The sequence below is a fragment of the Rousettus aegyptiacus genome, unplaced genomic scaffold, assembly GCF_014176215.1.
Source record: "Rousettus aegyptiacus isolate mRouAeg1 unplaced genomic scaffold, mRouAeg1.p scaffold_m13_p_7, whole genome shotgun sequence".
NCBI classification, from domain to species: domain Eukaryota; kingdom Metazoa; phylum Chordata; class Mammalia; order Chiroptera; family Pteropodidae; genus Rousettus; species Rousettus aegyptiacus.
The window spans coordinates 103,383,542-103,402,943 of record NW_023416310.1 but is presented as its reverse complement, the minus strand read 5'-3'; the positions used below and the strand labels follow the sequence as shown (position 1 = coordinate 103,402,943).

The 19,402-nt window shown below is 37.6% G+C and overlaps 1 protein-coding gene across 1 annotated transcript in view; it reads right to left on the bottom strand.

The window, feature by feature from the left end:
• Positions 1–18,594, bottom strand: part of MEIKIN (meiotic kinetochore factor) — a 63,251-nt gene extending 44,657 nt beyond the window's left edge. The window contains exons 1-5 of the mRNA XM_016118469.2: positions 14,624–18,594; positions 14,393–14,486; positions 13,883–13,970; positions 12,543–12,603; positions 3,071–3,208 (exon numbers count right to left, since the gene is read on the bottom strand). Of these exons, the coding sequence (XP_015973955.2) occupies positions 3,071–3,208; positions 12,543–12,603; positions 13,883–13,970; positions 14,393–14,486; positions 14,624–14,756 (514 nt within the window). The 5' untranslated portion in view covers positions 14,757–18,594. The remainder of the gene's footprint in view (positions 1–3,070; positions 3,209–12,542; positions 12,604–13,882; positions 13,971–14,392; positions 14,487–14,623) is intronic.
• Between the last annotated feature and the right edge of the window lie 808 nt (positions 18,595–19,402).

The window sequence follows — 19,402 nt, the reverse complement described above, 5'->3', positions numbered from 1 at the left end:
TGAATTGGCCTTTTTATCACTATACAACGTCTTTATCTTTGTGACAGTTTTTGACTTACTGTCAATTTTACGTAAGGTTAGCCATTCCTGCTCTTTTGGTTACCATTTGCATGGAAAGTTTTTTTCTATCCCTTCACTTTCAACACATGTGCTTCCTTAAACCTAAAGTGAGTCTTCCACAGACAGCATATAGCTGGATCTTGATTTTTTTTTTTTAATTCATTGAGTCACTGTCTTTTGATTGGAGGTTAATTCACTTACATTTAAAATAATTATTATAGGAAAGGACTTACTAGTACCATTTTATTAATTGTTTTCTATAATCATTTTTGTAGTCCTTTGCCCTCCTTTCCCTCTCTTGCCATCTTCATGTTTTATTGATTTTTTATATCGAAGTTTTGATGAATTTCTATTGCTTACCATAGGTATTCACTTTGTGCTTACAATGGACCTTAAATATAAAACCTATTTTTAATGGTCTATTTTTAAGCTAATAACAACTTCAATCATCCACAAAAACTCTATTTTCACTTCTGTCCACACACACACTTTGTTATTGATGTTACAATTTACATCTTGTATATTACATAATATATCCATTAACATAATGTATCCATTAACATTTTTATAGTGGTAGTTATTGTTAATGTGTTTTAAAATTTTATACTAGAATTAAAAGTGATTTATATACCATTGTTACAGCAGTAAGTATTCTGTATTTATCTACATACTTACCAGGGAGTTTTATACCTTGAATATGCTTTTATGTTGCTGTTTAGAGTATTCTGTTTCATCTTGAAGAACTTCCTTTAACATTTCTTGTCAGTCACATCTAGTGGGGATTAACCCCTTCAGCTTTTGTTTGTTTTTTAAGGATAGTTTTTCTGGCTATAGTATTCTTGGTTAACAAGTTTTTGCTTTCTGCACCTTGATTATGTCATTCCACTACCTTCTGGCCTGCAAAGTTTCTGCTGAGAAATCCATTGACAGTCTAATGAGGGTTCCCTTGTACACATTAAGTCACTTTTCTATTGATGCTTTCAAAATTCTCTGCTTGACATTTGACAATTTCATTATGTATCTCAGCGTAGATTTTTTGGGTTCATCTTATTTGAGGTTCTTTTGACTAGATAATTTAAAATGACCAGTCTCTGAGTCCAATGTTGAACCCCTTTATTTTATTTTTTTTCAGTTCAGTTATAGCATTCCTTAGCTCTAAGATTTCTGTTTCTTTTTAAAATTTTCTACACCATTCTTGAAATTCTCACTTCAAGCACTGTTTTCCTAATCATCTCAATGATGATGATTTTGAATTCTCTGTTAGATAATTTACATATTTCCATTTAATCATGGTCAGTTTCTGAAACTTTATCTTGCTCTTTTTTTGGACAATGTTTCCTTGTTTCTTCTTTTCCTTTGATTCTTCGTGTTTTTATCTGCATATTAGAAGAAACAGCCACCTCTCACAGTCTTCATGGACTGCCCTCAAACAGAACACTCTCATCAAACAGCCCAACCAGAAATTCTGGTATCCTCTTAAACCTTCTTCCTAGTTCAAACCACCATCCTTATTCTTAGTAGCCGCCAGGTTATTTACAGTATATACCAGGTCCCGTCAGTGCTCTGAGACAAGTGATATGAAAGCTATTTCCTTGGGCAGCCCCCAAACATGTCCAACACACAGTTCAACTCTTCCCCTTCTCAGAGAGAAGCTGAGATCTAGTAAATACTTGCACGCTAGATTGAACTGTTATCTTTGTTCTCAGCACCCAACAGGCTTCTAGAGTATATAAGGTCCCATCAACACTCTGTAACAGGCAAGGCTGTATGCAATCTTTTGGGTAGCTCCCAGGAAATTTAAAATATTTGACATATAGTTCAGTCCTTTCCTTCCTTCTCCAGAGAGAAGCTGGGAGTTGGGAATTTGCTGCCAACTATAAAGCACTATGCTGAGGGTAGTGTTTATGGTGAGAGATGTCTTAAGTTTTCCTCCTGGCTTTGATGTAGCTGATTTCATTGTTGCCTGGGGTTCAGAAGCTCCTCAACTTGTTTCTAGATTTCTCACAAATGGAATTAGTATATATATTGCTGTTGAACTGGTGTGTCCATGAGGGACGGAGGGTACAGGGCTTCCTATTCCAATATCTTTCTGATGTCACTCCCATATTTTGCTTTGTTTTGATCTGTTTCATGTTAGAGGCTTTTCTCAGAAGTCTGGTGATCCTTGGCTCTCTCGTCTGGAGTTTCAGTGGCCTGTTTGTGGCTTGTCACATAGTTGGTTTACTTGATTTCTATTTGATTCTTTTTAAAATTTATGTGTTCTTGTCAGTTTTTGAAGAACTACTGATATCAGTATCTTTAGATTTTTTTCTTCAGGGTTGCTCAGATTCCTCAGGAAAGTATCTTCCATTTTCCTGACTGGAAGGTTCAAGTCTGGGTGCCAGTCTTCTGGAAACTGAGCAGAGAAACAGGCGATAGGGCTGGGAATAGGCAGGTATTGCGTGATGAGGTCTCGCAATTTAGAATGTACCATTTAATTTAATTACCCTTTTTCTGTGCTTAATATAGTACCCGAAAAAGTTGTTTTTTTCCTGTGTAATAAATAACCTCAAAATCTCAGTGGCATAAAGTGAAAGCATTTATTTCTTATTCCCATGTCTTCTGGTTGGCTCACACAGCTCTGCTTCATATTATAGGTCTGATAATCAACTGGGGCAGCTCTTTGTGCTCTGCAGTTTGCCTGGGGCTATTCTGCTCTGTACCTCTCATTCTGAGGTACTCCTCAGAATGGGATATATTCTAATTAAGATATATTCTTCTCATGATGGCAAAAGTGTAAAGGACAAGTCCGACCATGTAAGCATATTTCAAAGGTTTGCATATGTTTTATTTACTGATATCCTAGTGCCAAAGCAAGTCACATGGCCAACTCCAAAGCCAAAGAGTGAAAGGGAGGTTTTGGTGAGGAAAACAAGCACACCTTCTGAAAAAAAATTATTCATTACAGGATTTGCAGACAAAGGAACAATTTTTAGAGTGGAGCAATTTAAGATTGAAATTATTTTCTCACCGAAATAATCTGATCCTCTGAAGAGTTCAGGTGATGAGAAGCTACTTAAATTCTCCTCAAAACTTTTGCATCCTGTATAAGAGTCTATGACTGAATAGCTCAGAATAGAACTGGAAATATCATGTTGCAAACTTAGTCCTGTAGAATAAACAAAAAGAGTCAAATGTTTTAATAGTAAACAAGCTCAAAATCCTAAGAATCCAAATTTGTAGAAATGTATGTACAGTAGTATGCTAAAAATGTAATATTATTTCCACATACAATTGAAAAGGAATACTATTTGTAAACCATTTTAACTTCAATCTTAGACAATAATTCTGTTTTTAATATAGAGAAAATACATTATAATCCTTTTCTATTGTTTTTCATAGTTTTATAACTAATTCCTCCCCTACTTTGGCTCAGTTGTGATTTTTGACTCAAAAACCCAAGTTTTTGAGACTCAAATCAAGATGGTGTAGAAGGTAGAGGCTGTACGTGTCTTCTCTGGCAATCATACCAAAATTAAAACTACGCAGCAACCAATGCATGGAGTTGCCAGAAGTCTGGCTGAACAGAAGCCCTAATACTAGGTCACCTCAAATAACAGTTCCCCTCAAAAAGGTAGGAGGGGCAGAGTGGCAAAACGGCCCGGTCTCACAACCGTGTGTGGTGATTGAGAATCGGGAGGTTTATGTTGTCTGCAGAGCTCCTCCCACCTGAGGAGCAAGTGGTTCTGGCTGCATACTGGGCTCCCCAGCAGGAGGTACCAGTGCCAGGAAGAGAAGTCCCCAGAACCTCAGGCTGTGAAAATGAGAGAAAGTTGCAGCTGAGTGAGACAGAAGGCTGTGGGACGCAGAGACCTTCCTCTTAAAGGGCCAATGCTTGGCCTTACTTGTTAATGGATTTGCTTGCTCTGAGCTCCAGCATGGGGGCAGCTGCTCAGGGGTGCTGGGGACATACGGGGAGACACTGAGATGCTGGGTATCAGGGCAAGGGCTGGAGCTTTGCTCCCGAACAGAGGTGCAGGCAGAAGCCACTGTTCTTTTGTTGAGCCCTCCCCATTCCCATCCTGCAGAAACAGGTGCCATCAACCTAGATAACACAGGTCTCTCTACCCAGGGGATTCCCTGAGACTTTGCCTCTTCCAATTTGTGAGCCCACTAAAGCTACTTCCATGATTTATTCCTTATAAACAGGCTATCTTGGCTCCTGCTGAGAACTTTCATAACAACTCTCAAAGCCTCACAAAACCCAAAGAAGCAGCGTCTGGCCTCGGTGTGTCCTGTACCTCTTGCTGAGCAGCCCTAGACCCTGTACTAGTGGCAGCCAGCCCCCTTTTCTGACTTGGTCCCTCAAGGCACCTATAAGCCCAGCATGGGTATCAGTCATATGCAAATTGCCTGGTGACTCTTAATAGGTAGCCCCAGAGGTGTACAGGCTGTGGCTGAACTTGGCCTGCAGTTGAATCTCTCCCAGGTCTGTGTCAAGGGGCCCTACAGCACACTTCCCACAGAAAGCCACTCTACTAAGACCAGGAGACTAAGAAGCTCTTCCTAACACATCGAAACATATACAGGGAGGCAGCCGAAAGTGGGGAGACAAGGAAGCATGTCCCACATGAAAGAACAGGAAAAAATCTCCAGAAAAAGAATTCATCAAAATGGAGACAAGTAATATACCAGCTACAGAGTTCAAAACACTGGTTATAAAGATGCTCAAGGAACTTAGGGGAAGACTAGATGAACTCAGTGAGAACTTTATCAAAGAGATCAAAAAAAGATGAAAATAGAGATGAAAAACATAATAGGGAACCAGTCAGAAATGAAGAATCCAATATCTGAGAGAAGAGTACATTCAAAGGAATCAACAGAGTGGATGAAACGGAGGGTTAAATCAGTGACATAGATGATGGAGTAGCAGAGGATACCCAATCAGAACAGCAACAAGAAAAGAGAATCCAAAAAAAATGAAGATAGTTTAAGAAGCCCTGGAACAACATCAAGCACAACAACATTCACATCAGAGGGGTACGAGAAGGAGAATAGAGAGAGCAAGGAATTTAAAACCTATTTGAAGAAATGATGGAAAACTTCCTTAACTTGATGAGGGAAATAAATATACTAACCCAGGAAGTTCAGAGAGTTCTAAACAAGACAAACTCAAAGACACCTACACCAAAACACATCATAATTAAATTGCCAAAAGCAGCAAAAGAAAAGCAGTTAGTTTCATATAAGGGAGCATTCATAAGACCATCAGCCGATTTCTCAACAGAAACTTTATAGGCCAGCAGGGCTTGGCATAACATATTCAAAGTGATGAAAACCCAGGACCTACAATAAAGTTTTCTATACCCAGCAAAGTTATCATTTAGAATTGAAGTACAGATAAAAAGCTTCTCAGACAAGAAGCAGCTGAAGGAGTTCATCACCACCAAGTCAGTATTACAGGAAATGTTGGAGGGACTTCTTCAAGAAGAAGAAATAAATATGTACCAAAAGTCTAAATAAAGAATGGCAATAACTACATATCTATCATGGAGTATTTCAAATGAAAAAGAATTAAATGCTCCAATCAAAAGATGAGGTGGCTAAATGGATAAGAAAACAAGACCCTTACATATGCTGCCAACAAGAGACTCATTTCAGATTAAAAGACATATACAGACTAAAAGTAATGGGATGGAGAAAGATCCTGATGGGGTTAGAGGGTAGTGTGCTGATGGAATAAGTCAGATAGAAAAAGAAAATGCCATATGATTGCACATATATGTGGAATTTAAGAGACAAAATAAACAAACAGAAACAAACTCAAAAATACAGAGAACATTTTGAGAGTTGCCAGATGAAAGGGGGGTTAGTGGGATCAGTGAAAAAGGGGGCAGAGATTAAGAAGTACAAACTGGTAGTTACAAAATAGTCATGGAGATAGAAAGTATAGCATAAGGAATATAGCAAATAATATTGTAATAACCATGTATGGTGTCAGAGGGGCACGAGATTTATTGGGGTGATCACTTTGTGAGTTATATAGATATCTAATCACTATGTTTTATACCTAAAACGACTATAACTGAAAAATAAAAATTTCTATTAATTTTTTAAAAATCCAAGTTTTATATGTAAGTAACCCTCTGACTGTAAGCTAACTAGCTGAGAAGAGTGATTCTAGTTATTCCATTTAAAAAACAATGAGCCTAAACAAAGACAGAGCAAAAGTACTGCAGAGAGTAAAAAAATAGACTCACAAACATATGAACAACTGATTTTTGACCAAGGTGCAAAGGAAATTCAGTGGAGAAAGGATATTCTTTTTAAAAAATTATGCTGAACAATTAAATGACCATATGCAAAAGCAAAAACAGAACAATTGCAATCATACCTTCCATCATATAAAAAATTTAGTTCTACATGGATCATAGACCTAGGTATAAATGTTCAAGATGCAAAACTCCTACAAAATAAAACAGAAGAGAAAATATTCATGGCAGAGTGAGTTATAACATTGAAAAGATGAATCATAAAATGACAGCAATGATAAACTGAACTTTATCAAATTTAAAAACTTCTCTTCAAAAGAGATTGTTAAAATGAAAAAGGCAAGCCACAGACTAAGAAAAAATGTTTGCAAATGAACTGAAAACTAAAATATAAAGAACTCTGAAACTCAATATTAAGAAAACAAATATCCCAATAAGAAAATGTGCAAAATATCTGAACAGAGAACCTACCAGACTCAGAGTAAGACCTTAAAATCATCCTTGTGAGAATGGACTAGAATGAAGAATTTTCCAATAAATTATAGGGATAGAACTTAGTACTAAAAGAACCAGAAGGTTTAGTCAGAAAAGGGAAAACATACTCTCTTATAGTTATCATTTATTAAACACTTCCAATTTGGCAAAAAGAGGTCAAGACTAATAGAAACTGGAGCGGTGGGGATTACAGGATTAAAGGGGAGCACTGCTCTAAAAACTTATTATTTCCTGCTCTGGAGCTGATTTATTCCAACTCTGCTCATCCACTATCTACCTGAGAGAACTGTCTTTCTTACTTTGAACTCATCATACCTTTCTCTCCTACTCCAATCCCCTGGTTAAAGCTGACAGCTTTTTCCCACCTGGTCACTTCCTCCTGCTACCACTGCAACACTGAGACTGACTGACCCAATCTGACCCAATCTACCAACCTTCTTCACCAGATGTCAGAGGTAGGTTATCCCTCTGAGTACTTTTTCTTCCCCTACTCCAGCTGCCCTAGAATGCCCTATCCCTGTACTTGCTACTATTTACTCTTCTCACTCTATCCCATCCTTTTCCATGCACATGTTGTTACATCTCTTCTTGCCTTCCATCTCTCAAAATTCCATGACTACTACTCACAGGAGAGCCATCCCTTCCAACAAACCTCAGAACTTAGAATTTAGGAAAGCCTCAGGCTCATCTTCTGGGTTATTGGGTAGAGAAAATAGATAAACGTGGCATGGCTATTATCAGTGGAAGGTTGTTCATGGTGTCACAAGTTATAAATATAAATGCACTTAAAATTACATTTATATTAAATTATACTATACAGTTTTTAAAAATCAAATAGTTATACAATGTTTTTAACAAAAACTACAATCTGTCTCATACCGCTCCACAATTCCCTATCCTCTAGAGACGACTACTTTTAACTTAGTCTATTAACTATTTCTTTTAATATTTACCTTTATATTTCTAAATTAAATGTATGCAACAATTATATTATTATGACTATAAATGTATTTACAGCTGAGCCATGCACTATGAGCTATATCAATCACCTTTTTGCTACAAGTTTTTGTTTTTTCTTGGAATCAATTATCTAATTTTAAATTATCAGTTCCTTGTTCTTTTTCTTTCCTCCTCCCTCCCTCTCTCTTTTGCCTCTTCTCTCTTTACTTCCTTATTTTTTCCTTTTTTTTTTTTTTTTAAAGTTTTGCAATTAGAGAGCTCAATACATTTGCTCAAATTTGGACTGGTTGTCCTCTAGACATGCTGCATAGGTGTCTTCTTAAGTTTTCCCTTTACCATTATCCTAAGAAATTCTTTCACATTTTTCCTCTATTAGAGCCTTTGATTCCTGGATACCATGATTTCTTCTTTATTGATTTACTCGGATTTTGTTGGAGTATCTTCACTTTCTGAGAAAAGGTGCATGAAAGACCTGTCTAAAAATTCCTTTATACTATCTTCACACCTGAGTGATTGTTTGGCTGGGCACAGAATTCTAGAATAATATATTTAAAAGACTGATTCCATTTTTTTGATATTTGACAGATGAAACCTCACTGTTCCCCTTTTCCCTTCTGCCCCTGATCTGGGTAAGATGGTAAGAAAGCCCTGGTGCTCCATCTTTTGATAATGGTGGCAAGTTAAAAACATGCCCAGGAAAATTCATCCCAGTTGTATCCTCTAACTACATAAAAACCCCAACCCAGTCTCCTTTCCTCATTCTCTCAAGCCATTTACAGTCCTGCTTGGGATACACTCTCTTCTCCAGAAAGCCTCATTACATGAGTAATAAACCTTTCCATTCCCTCTTGGTATGTGGGTGGCATCATCAGTGTAGAATTCCGAACCAATTTTGGGTGCGGATCTATCCTGTCTCTGAAAAATCAGTTCTCTTCAGAATTTTAAATGCATTTTTCTACCATGTTCTAGCTTCTGGAGTTGCTCTTGAGAAGTTCAATGCCATTCAAATTCTTGATTGCTTACTTGCAATCAACAATTGCTTCTCTAGAAGACTGAGGTTTTGTCTTGAGGATTTTTAAATTACAAAATGTTGTGCCTTGGTGTGGCTTTCTTCACTCACTGTAATAGGCAGTTGGTGGGCTCTTCCAGTATGTACACTCATGACATTTTAATTCCAGGAAGATGTATAGTTTTATGTGTTTAATAATTTCCTTTCTGTTTACAGTGTATGGAACAACTATTTTTCAAGATGTTAGAATGCCTGGACTCATCTAATTATTTTTATTTTTAAATAGCAGCTTTATTGAAATAAAATTCATATTCCATAAATCTCAACTTTTTAAAGTGTACAGTTTGGTTGTTTTCACTTACTTAGAGTTGTGTCACCAATGTTATAATTTTTATCTTTCATCTTCTCTTTAATGTTTGTTCAACTTTTAGAATATTTCCTTAAATTCAACATCCAATTCTTCTTAGATTGTAGTTGTGATTTAATATTTTTGTTTTTAAGAATTATTTTTGTTCTCTGAACGCTCCTTTTTAAAGTAGACTGCATCTGTTTCATAGACATTTTTCATCATCCTGATGATAATAATAAAAATATGGCTTTTAAAAGTTTTCTTTTCCCTACATTGTCTGTGCTTTTCAAATTTCTTTGTATTTGTTATCTTTTATTTTAAATGTTTTCTTTAAATGTCTGGTAATTCTTAAATGGTCAAGAATGAGGTACTAAAACAGCAGTTGGAAACTCTGGATTCATGAGTGGAGTTTAGGAAGTAGTGAGCTTTACTGATGGGTATTTATACAGGAACCAAGTCATTACTGCCAGAATATAGGTCTTCTCCTGGGCAGAGAAGTTTCAAAAAAAAACCACCAGTCTCCAAGTTTGGGTGTATCTTGCTGAGTAGAACAAATAGCAGTTTCGACAGTTAGTATACAGACTTTACTAATTCCTATCCCTCCTTCCTTCACCCCTACTTTTAGTTTTCAATAAAACACCCTGGAGTCCAGAATCTCTGCTTCAACGTCTCTGGAGTGCCAGGGTGGGAAAAATAGTGGCTGCCTGGCTACATAGTGTTGGGGAAGGATATCAAAGCATCTAACTGCTCCTTCTAAAGATTACCAAAAATTCTTCTATTTTCAACACTATATTTATTTCTCCAGAAATATGTGATGCCTCTAATTCCTGAACCTACTGCCTAAGTCAGTTTGCTTTTGTTTGTTCTTACTCTAGGCACCCTCTCCCCCTTTTCTGTCTGTTAGGCCAAAATACAATCATTTTGTAAATTAGAGATAATCTAGTTTCTATTTCCTTATATCTTTCACAGATCGACTTGATAAATCTGGTAACCAAGGACATTTATCATATATTTAAATGATTTTAGAAAATACTGATTATGGTTAAATGGTTTATTTTCTCTAAATAGAGTACAAAACTCACTCAATAAGCATCTGAAACTACATTATGCCCCAAGTATGGGATAGGAAGATAAAAAGTAGTGCTTATTCTTAACGGCTTTATAGCCAAGAGGAACAAAAACAATTACACTGTTATTCTGAGTCCTATAACAGAAGTATACACAGTGCCACAGAACTACCAGGATGGGACAACTCATCTATAAAGAAAGAAGAGAAGTCAGGAGAGGCTTCCCAGAGAGATGGCACCTGAATTTATTTTGGAAGAAAAAGTAGGAGTTAACCAGACCCTCCACACCCCCTACAAAAAAAACAAAGAGAGAAAGAAGGAGAAAAAAACATTTGTTGAACACCTCCCATGTTCATCTGCACTATATTCTAGGAAATATTCCTCTATCCTATCTTCTGGTTTGCTAATTTGATTTTCAGCCAAATTTACAGAGTTTTTAAATTTGTATTTTTAGTTACCAGGGACTATAATTTTTTTGTAGTAGGCTGTTATAAATTCAAGGGCCTATTGTCTCTAAAGAGATAAAGTTTTCTGCCATTTTTCAATGTTAGTCCTTTCATTTGTTGCATTTGTTGCCTCTCTTGTATGGCACTGGTTTCCTTCAAAAGTTTGGCTATTCCTGGTTGACTAGTCATATTTCTATTTGAGAGTCTCTGTATGGCAGTGAGTATAAATTCTGCAGCCCAACTCTGGAGATTTTAGAAGAGTGATGAGACATTCTGGGAACTTATGTTCTAAATGTGGATATTCCCCTCTATTTTCTGGGTATTATAGGTTACATGGGGCCCTGCCCTAATTGTCTGGTTAGTGTCCATACTGGAAGTCTCCTGTATCAGAATTCCCACTTCAGAGAGTCATACTATATCTTTATCCTGGGGTTAACAAGAAAAAGTATAATTTATCTCTTTTGCTTTTTTCTCTCTCTGCTATCCTTGCAGAAATCTAGAGTTACTTCAGATTCTCCTCTGATTCTCTGTTTCTCACTCCAGCCCCAACATTGACCCTTAGGAGCCAACCCCTAAGTTCACTTTGCTTGGGAGTAGTTCCCAGGGTTTTATCCTGGCAACAGTGTTTTCAACATGAGAAGGAAATGTGGAAAGGAGGCCAGGTCATGTAGTGTCACAATGTAGTACTTAATCCATCACCTTGACATTTCCTTTGAGGTTGCTTCCATTATATTTTGCTGTTGTTATTGTTGTTGTTGTTGTTACATTTATTGACCAAGAATTTTAATCATCTCTAGAACTACTCTTATTTCTGCAGTGGTTTTTCTCTGCTCTTGATATATTCATTAATCTAATCTCATCTACTTTTAAGAATTCCTCAATATTTCTGGCATGCTGATGATATCCTTAATTGTTTTTAAAAATAACTCAATTACACCAATATGTAGGTGGCTCACAAATTTCTATCAGCAGCCCTCCATATCCAATGGTTTATTTAACATCGCTACTTCATCATCTTAAAGGCACCCATAACTTAATATATTGATAATAAAATTTATGATCTCTCAAATTTTTTTTCATGTGAATGACACCTCCTTATATATCCAGTTATGCAAGCCAGAAACAGATGTCATCTTTGATATTTCCAACGTCTTCACTCTTCACTTGGAAAATTCTGCTAATTTCACTTCCTAAACTAGCCATCAGATACATCCACTTCTTTCCATTTCTAATGTCATCCCTTATTAGAAAGTGCCATCATTTCTCCCCTAAACTACTGCAATAGCCTAACTGGTCTATCTGCATCCATTTCTGCTTCTTTCCATGTGGTAGCTAAAGTGATCGTACCATTCTCTATTTAAAAGACTTCAGTGGCCTCAAAGATAAACACAAATAGTTTTGACGTAGACTGCAAGGCTATGCAGGGCCTCTGTCTGTCCAACTTTGCCTTATTACCACATTTCTTCTTCTTTTCTGCACTTACACACACATTGGCTTTCTTTCAGTTCACCGAACACATCACGCTCAGTCCCACGTCAGCATCTTTGCACATGTTGTTTCCTCAGCCTGGATTGCTTTTTACTCAAATCTCTTTGTATAGTTAATTTCTACTCTGTTTCAGATTTCAGTTAAATTGCCATTCCCTCATGGAAGCCTTCACTAATCTCTCCAACTTAAACTCAGTTACATTAAAGTCAATCTCTTTTTTATAGTACTTATCAAAACTGTAATTTACTGGTATGTGTTTAAAAGCTTTAAGGATGAGGGCCAGAGCACACAGGTTGAAGGGTTCACCTTGGACTAGAAGATACCCCTTTCACTGAGATGGAAGGATGAAAGAGATACAAATGAACGCTTATATTTGTAAGAAAGAAAACTTGGAGAGTTCATATTTGACAGTCTTACCTGATACTAGTTCATTATCTGATGAACTACTGTCAGCTTGAAGGTCATCAGTAACTGACTCCTACGTGAAATAAGAATTAAAGATATAACACAAATTATGAAATTAAATATTTTTATATTATATTATATTATATTGCATTGATTTGGTTATTTTGAAAATGAAAAACTAATGTCAACTTTGCATATTCATTTCATTTGTATAACAGATTCAGCTTATTGATCATGGATGTTATCTGATACTTAACATGAAATCTAAAAATAAATATTAAAATATAATAGTATGGACATTTTTTAAGTTTTAAGTAAGATGACGCCAATTTGCCAACATGAATCAAAACCTTTAAACATGATCCAACCTTTTACCTACTGCAAAGTATTTGTCTTAGGAAAACAGTTTGAGATACACGAAAAAACCTCTGCAGTAGGATGTCCAATAATATCTTGAAAACCTTGGAAACAATCTCAATCCTCCAAACACAGGAAAATGGTTATACAAATTATAGTATATCTATATTTTAGTGTATAGTATATTTATATTTTAGTGTCTACTATGCAGACACTAAAAATCATATTTTTGAAGACTAGTTAATGTTAGAGGAATATACGATAATTTGTAAAATAAAAACGGCACAGAAAAAAAGAATGGAAAGATATACAAAAATTAGAAGAAACCACGTAAACTCTTTGTTTTGCATAGTCTGAATCATCTACAAGAAATACTTACCACTGTTATAATCTGGGGTAAAAGCCCTTTTAAAAAATGCTTTTTGTTGAAACTGCCCTCCCCCAAAAAACATGTTACAGAGGAATATGTAAATTGGAACATAACTATCAAATTTAATGTTAATGTCATATGAGTCACAATTTTTAAAACCTGAGTTTCTTCAACTACTGCTATCCATCTAAAATATTGTAAGAATCCATATGAAATACAGATCAGGAAGTTATATAATATTCCAATGATAATGAATCTTATGTTTCTAGTTAATGGAAAGTCAAATGGGAAAACTTGAAAATGGCTTTAAAATATTTAAATGCTATCAAACATAAGAACATTAGAAACATAAGAAACGTTTTCTATCTGTCATGCAGAAAATTAGCCAATGACAAACATTTCTCAAATTTTTGTCAAGGAAAATCTGGAAATGCATGGCTATGAATCTACTAGAATCAGAAATTCAAGGCCCTGCCTAAAGAGATATTATCAGTTTATAAAAACATTAGAAAACTATGTAGTCTCTATAGAACAAAAATCGTATATACTTTCATCTGGAGGTACATCAGGTATTGCTGGTCTGTACACTAAGTGTATCCAAGGATCATAGGAGAAACATACATACATTCAATGGAGCAATCTTCTCATCCTGGGTCTCTTCACTAGTATTATTTTTCTGCGGGTTTTTTTCTTCTGTAACTTGTAACTGAGAGCTACCAAACAAACAACACAATTACTTTGCACTGTTTGGACTTGGCTCTACACATTTCTGTTCACCGTTTACAGTCTTCATAATCTTTTGAAAGACTATTTGGGGACATTATCAGAAAAAGGTAAGGACTAGAGTGGGTGAATTGTACCAATACCCAATTGATGCTACGTTACGATTGCTTTCCTGGAGGTTTTATCTCACCTGCTTTTAGGCAACTTGGCAAGATTTTCTTTTATATACATATTTATATAATATAAAAATTTTAAGTCAAATTTCTGGGTCCATGTTCTGAGTAGAGAGAAATCAGAGTATTCTACCTATTTTCTTCGTTAACTCTGAGAATGTGAGGTTATTAGCAGAAAATTATGGTTGAAGTTTTGAGGAGGCCAGAAGTCCTAGGAGCTATTACTAGTGGCTACGCACCTCTGCAGCCCAGAGCTGCTACCTCCCAGGCCACTCTGCTCCGCTTTCTCTGTGATCTTCTGCAAACCAAGCGCTTTGCCATTTCCTTTCCAGCCTGAAGGAAAGTGGCACGTTTCAGGGCAAAAGCCCTGCTTCCGGCCTCAGGCGTCCCCGAGGCCGCGGCCCAGCCACCCTGGCCTCCATGCTCGCCCACCCCGGGTCCTGTCCCCAGGCCTCTCTGGCAGGGCTTACACTGTGCAGGGAGCTTTCGACCTGGACCTGGGCGGGCCTCCGCTGTCGCGGACAGGCCTAGGTCAAGCGTTGGGGTCAGGTTAAGCCTCTGACAGGCCCTCTTCTTGCGGGTATAAACCCGTCGTGGCCACATTGCCACCCACCCCCCACGCGTTGAGGGGGGCTCTTTGCACGCCACTGCTTGTCTCGTCGCCTTCCTGAGGAATAGAGCTACTGCTGAAGGGAGTCAGGCTCCCTGAAAGAAGCACGAAAAGGAAAAGAAGTACGAAAAGGAAAAGCCCAAGGCTAGCAGGACCGACCCGGAGCTAAACTGGAGCTGCCGGCCTCGCTCCCACGTTTTTATCTCGGCCAAGCCGCGCGGAGGCTTCTGGGAATACGGAGTGAAATGGCAGCAGCTCCGCCCTCCTAGGGGCGCAGAGCCCAGGTACTTGACGGTGGACCAGTGTGGCTCCTAGGCCCCTCGCCTCACACTGAAGGGAAGCTTACTGGAAAAAACCTTCATCCTCCTCTAGGAGTTTACTCCTTTATTTTTTTCTCATATGTCTGATAAGTCCAACATGTGCTACTGATGCCTCACCTACTCTCCTTACCATCACTGAAGTAAGGCATTGGTGTTGGAATTTTAGATCTCTGAGCATGGAGAATCTAGCTAGGGGTAAGCCTGTCTCAGTGCAGAAAGGTCAGAGAGGAACGTGCTTTTAAGCACATTAAAGCAACAGAGAGTGTCTTCTCGAGCAATCAACTTTAGTCAATTGGGTGACGATGGTACCTGAGAGTCTAACCAAGCATTGAAAATCTTGGGTTCCAGAAGTTTCTTCTCATTGTCAAGAAGCAGAAGCCATTGATCCCTGCCCAGGAGCAATCTCCTGGATATCTGGGCAGCCTTGTGTTGAGGCGGAGAATTCCACAGGTATACCTTTCCTTCCTAGTGCCCTGGGGCTTAACTCTTTTGCTCTGTTCAATTGGAGGCACATAGGAATGGCCTCCCTCTTCATACACCCAGTTTAACCAGCTGGCTTCCCCTCATAAGCATATCGTGCACATAATAACCATCTTATTTTATAAAATTACATTTCACAATATTAAAAAGGTCATACGTAGAGATGAAATTTAAAAAAACTCAAAGACTTTTCTGTGATGCTCCAATATTATGTGTGCAAATATAAACATATAGCTGTTACTGACTTTTCTGGGTTGGGGATCCAATCTAAGACTCGTTTGCATCAGTAGAACAAAACTGAGTTTGATTAAGAAGAGCGGAAATTTCATTCTTTCATCAATGAAGGAAGAAGTGTCACTCACTGCTCTAAGGGCACTTATTTCCTCAACTGGGAGGAGCCTTCTGTATTTATAGGCTGCAGCTTAGACTGATTAAATTCTTTCAGGCATGCGTAGTTATTCTTCTACTCAGCCCTTTTGCACAGGGTCTTTTTTTCCACGTGATGCCGCATGCCACCTTGGTCTTTGCACTCAGTACTTTGGTCTTTGTGGTAGTCAGTCCTTTTCAGTTCCTGCAAGCAAGCATAGCTGGTGACAGTTTAGATATTGAAAAACATTAGGGTCTTTTGGATGATAGCCCCGTGACATAGCCACAATATTTTTATAAGATCACTCTGAATTTTTCGTTTGAAATCTGCTTATAGAAAGTCGTTTATGACAATTGATTTAATATATGTGATTCGTTAAAATTTAACTTCATGAAGAACAGAGGGTAATCATTCTTACCTGATTAGATATAGTGCTTAGGATCGCTGAATCAATACTTACTTGGCACCATACTCTGTATTAGGCATTATGGTAGGTCCTGGGATTAGAGGTGAATTAGAAATGGTCCTTCAACAAAGGGTCTCACAGTTTTGTTGCAATATAAAGCAATGAGCATATTGCAACATCCTTTCTTTAGTCATATTTATGATATGCTGACAGTCTCTAGTTTACAAATCAGGTCTCTAGGCTCCCCTCGCTCCTTTTCAGGACTGATGTGAAAAAAAATTTTGGAGTTCTTAAATGATCTTTGGGAGGTCTGGGTCCTGGTAGCCCTAGGCCTAGAAATAGAAGAAACATTGAAGAAGGAAAACAGCTTAGAGCAAAAACTGATCTGCCCTTTTGGTGGCCCTATTCCCTAGAACTCTGTCTGACTGTACTGAATCGCATTCGATGAAGTGCCATCAAGTAAAGATTTATAAGAGTTAATGCATAGGATTTCAAAACTAGAAATAACCTTTGTTATGATTTCTTGAGCAAAAAGGGTCCTTAATCTAGTTTCCCCTCATTTTGCAGCTGAAGAAACTGTAGCGTAGGGAGGCTCATTTTGACAGGTGGTTGTCATAAGTGGCACTGGCCTCCTGAATGGCTAGTGTGCTTGTAATGCTCCCATTCCTCCTAGCGCATGATTGGGAAGGGGATGGGGGAGTTAAGATAGGAACTTGAAGCCCTTGGTAGCAAGAGGAGGGCAAGGGATCACGGACAGACTTGGTCTGTTTAAAGAAAGCTTTACCTAGAGACAGCCTATGAAAGGGGAAGGAAATGTATCCCCTACAAAAGGGTGAGGTAGGGCAGAGACATCTCAACTCGGTCGTATCTCTATGTTCCCTCATTGCATCCCTAAATACACAAATGCTAGTGTAAGCATTCAGTCATAAGTGTTAAATCAACTTCTTCCATTTCCCTTTTGTATTGCTCCCACATCTAGACTCAGAATCCTACTGTCAGTGGTTCCTCTCAGTTAAATGATGGGTTTGATTAGGCTTGGAACAGTCATGAAGATCAAATTCCAAAATTTGAAGAGATTTCTGAAGAAAGCTTTTTGGAAAACAGCCAGTTTGTGGGTTTAGGATTCCCTGGAGTCCAGAGGAGAACTTTCTGAATAATGTTTTCTTATGGGGTGACCCACCGAGCAACTTGTGGTACCATCTGCAGGCTTTAGGGTCCAACTGAAAACCAGTTTATCTTTTGCTTAGTTGACAGGAATGGAAAAAATTGCAGTGATAAATAAAATGTACCTCCAGGTATTGTAGTCTTACTGCTGTGCAACACATGAAAAAAGCTCAAGGGGATTTTCATTCAATTGAGCATCCATTATGGGCCAGACCTTCTACAATGGGGCTACAACCTTGAGTAACTCACAGTCTGAGTGTGAGTGGGGCAGAGGGATGATCAACCAGCTGAGTTGAAGAGATGAATGGTAGGAGTTACAGCTATTCAAGGAAAGGGCATTCTATGAAAAGAGAACCGAATGTGCTGCAGGGAGGCACAGAAAAATATGATGCTTTTAGGATACTACAAAAAGTAGTTGGTATGATTAGAGCCATGGCTCCATGGGGGAAGGGCAGAGGAAGAGGTACTGGGCCTTGTGCGCTGAGCCAGGGACTCGACTTTATCCTTGAAACTGTGGGAAGTCGTTGAAGGAATATTAAGCAGGCAAGTGGCATGACCAGATTTTCAATTTAGAAAGGTCACCCTGACTGAAATGTGGATGGTGAAATTTGAGGAAGCTGGGGTAGAAAAAGAAGACTAATTAAGGAAGCTCTATAATATTCCAGACAAAAGATGAGAGTGGCGCCAACTACACTAAAAGCTGTGAAAATAGGAGTGGGTAGCAAATGATAGCAAATATATAGAGAAGGTTGATTCTGCATAATTTAGCCATGGCAGATTATACCATTTTAAGAAAGTGTACCTGCTAACTTGTATGTGGGCAAGAGACATTATGGAAATACTGTTTAAGGGCCATCATGATGGAAAATTTGAATAGTTTTTGTTGTTTTAAAAGTATAAAAATGATTTAAATCCAGGGCACATTTGGAATTATCAAGTGTACAAAGCAAAGGAGAGCCTTTTGGGGAACCGTAAGTCTTTGCAGTCTGGGGATCCTTACAGAAGGATGAAGAATATGCAGACTGGTGACACACTTTGATATCATGTTTACCAAAAGCACTATGATCAATGATTATCAAATATACTGACATCAGGGGAATATATAATTATATACAAATATATAAAATAGTAATTATAAGCAACTTTGAGAAACAAAAAAATCTTTATTTTTACAAAAGTTTTCATAAATGCATTTTATACTTGATATGCATGCTATTATAACAAAGCAACTAAAATATAATTATAGTTAAGGTACTTTTATGCATATTTAAAAAGGAATATTTTAATCTCATTTTTAAAAATGGAAAGAATAAGCAATTCTTCAAAAAATATCCATTCCCCCCCCCCCCCATGCAATTGTCACGGTGACTTAACAAGGACACTTAAAATAGCCAGTCAAATGAAGGTTTAAAAGCCACTGTCATCTCACAAAAACCTTTTCAGTTTGGGACCAAGTTTAGAAATGCTTGTATTCCAGGTATTTCTCTATTGCCTCTGGGTAATAACCACTCCTGTGTTCTAACAGGAGTTTCTCACTTGGGGCTTGGTCCTCACTTGAGTGCTAATCCCATTTTCCCTGCAGTGAATTGCAGATTCATAGAAAGGACTATGCAGCAAACTTGAGAGAAAATTCAGACTACCTGGATCAGTTTTTCTTTTCATGTATATGCTTCCTTAAAATAAAAACAGGCAAATAAATACAGCAACTTAGCTCAACATACAGTTTATCGATTTTACATGTGATAATTCATTCTTTTTTTTTCCTGAGATATTAAGCAAGTTTGTAAATAGTCTGTTTTCATGCAAAAATACATTTTTCCATTCTTTATATTCATTTCGTAGTATTTTGTATTCTAAATAACTATATCACGTTTGTGCTTTACACATTTGGAAAATAAAGAG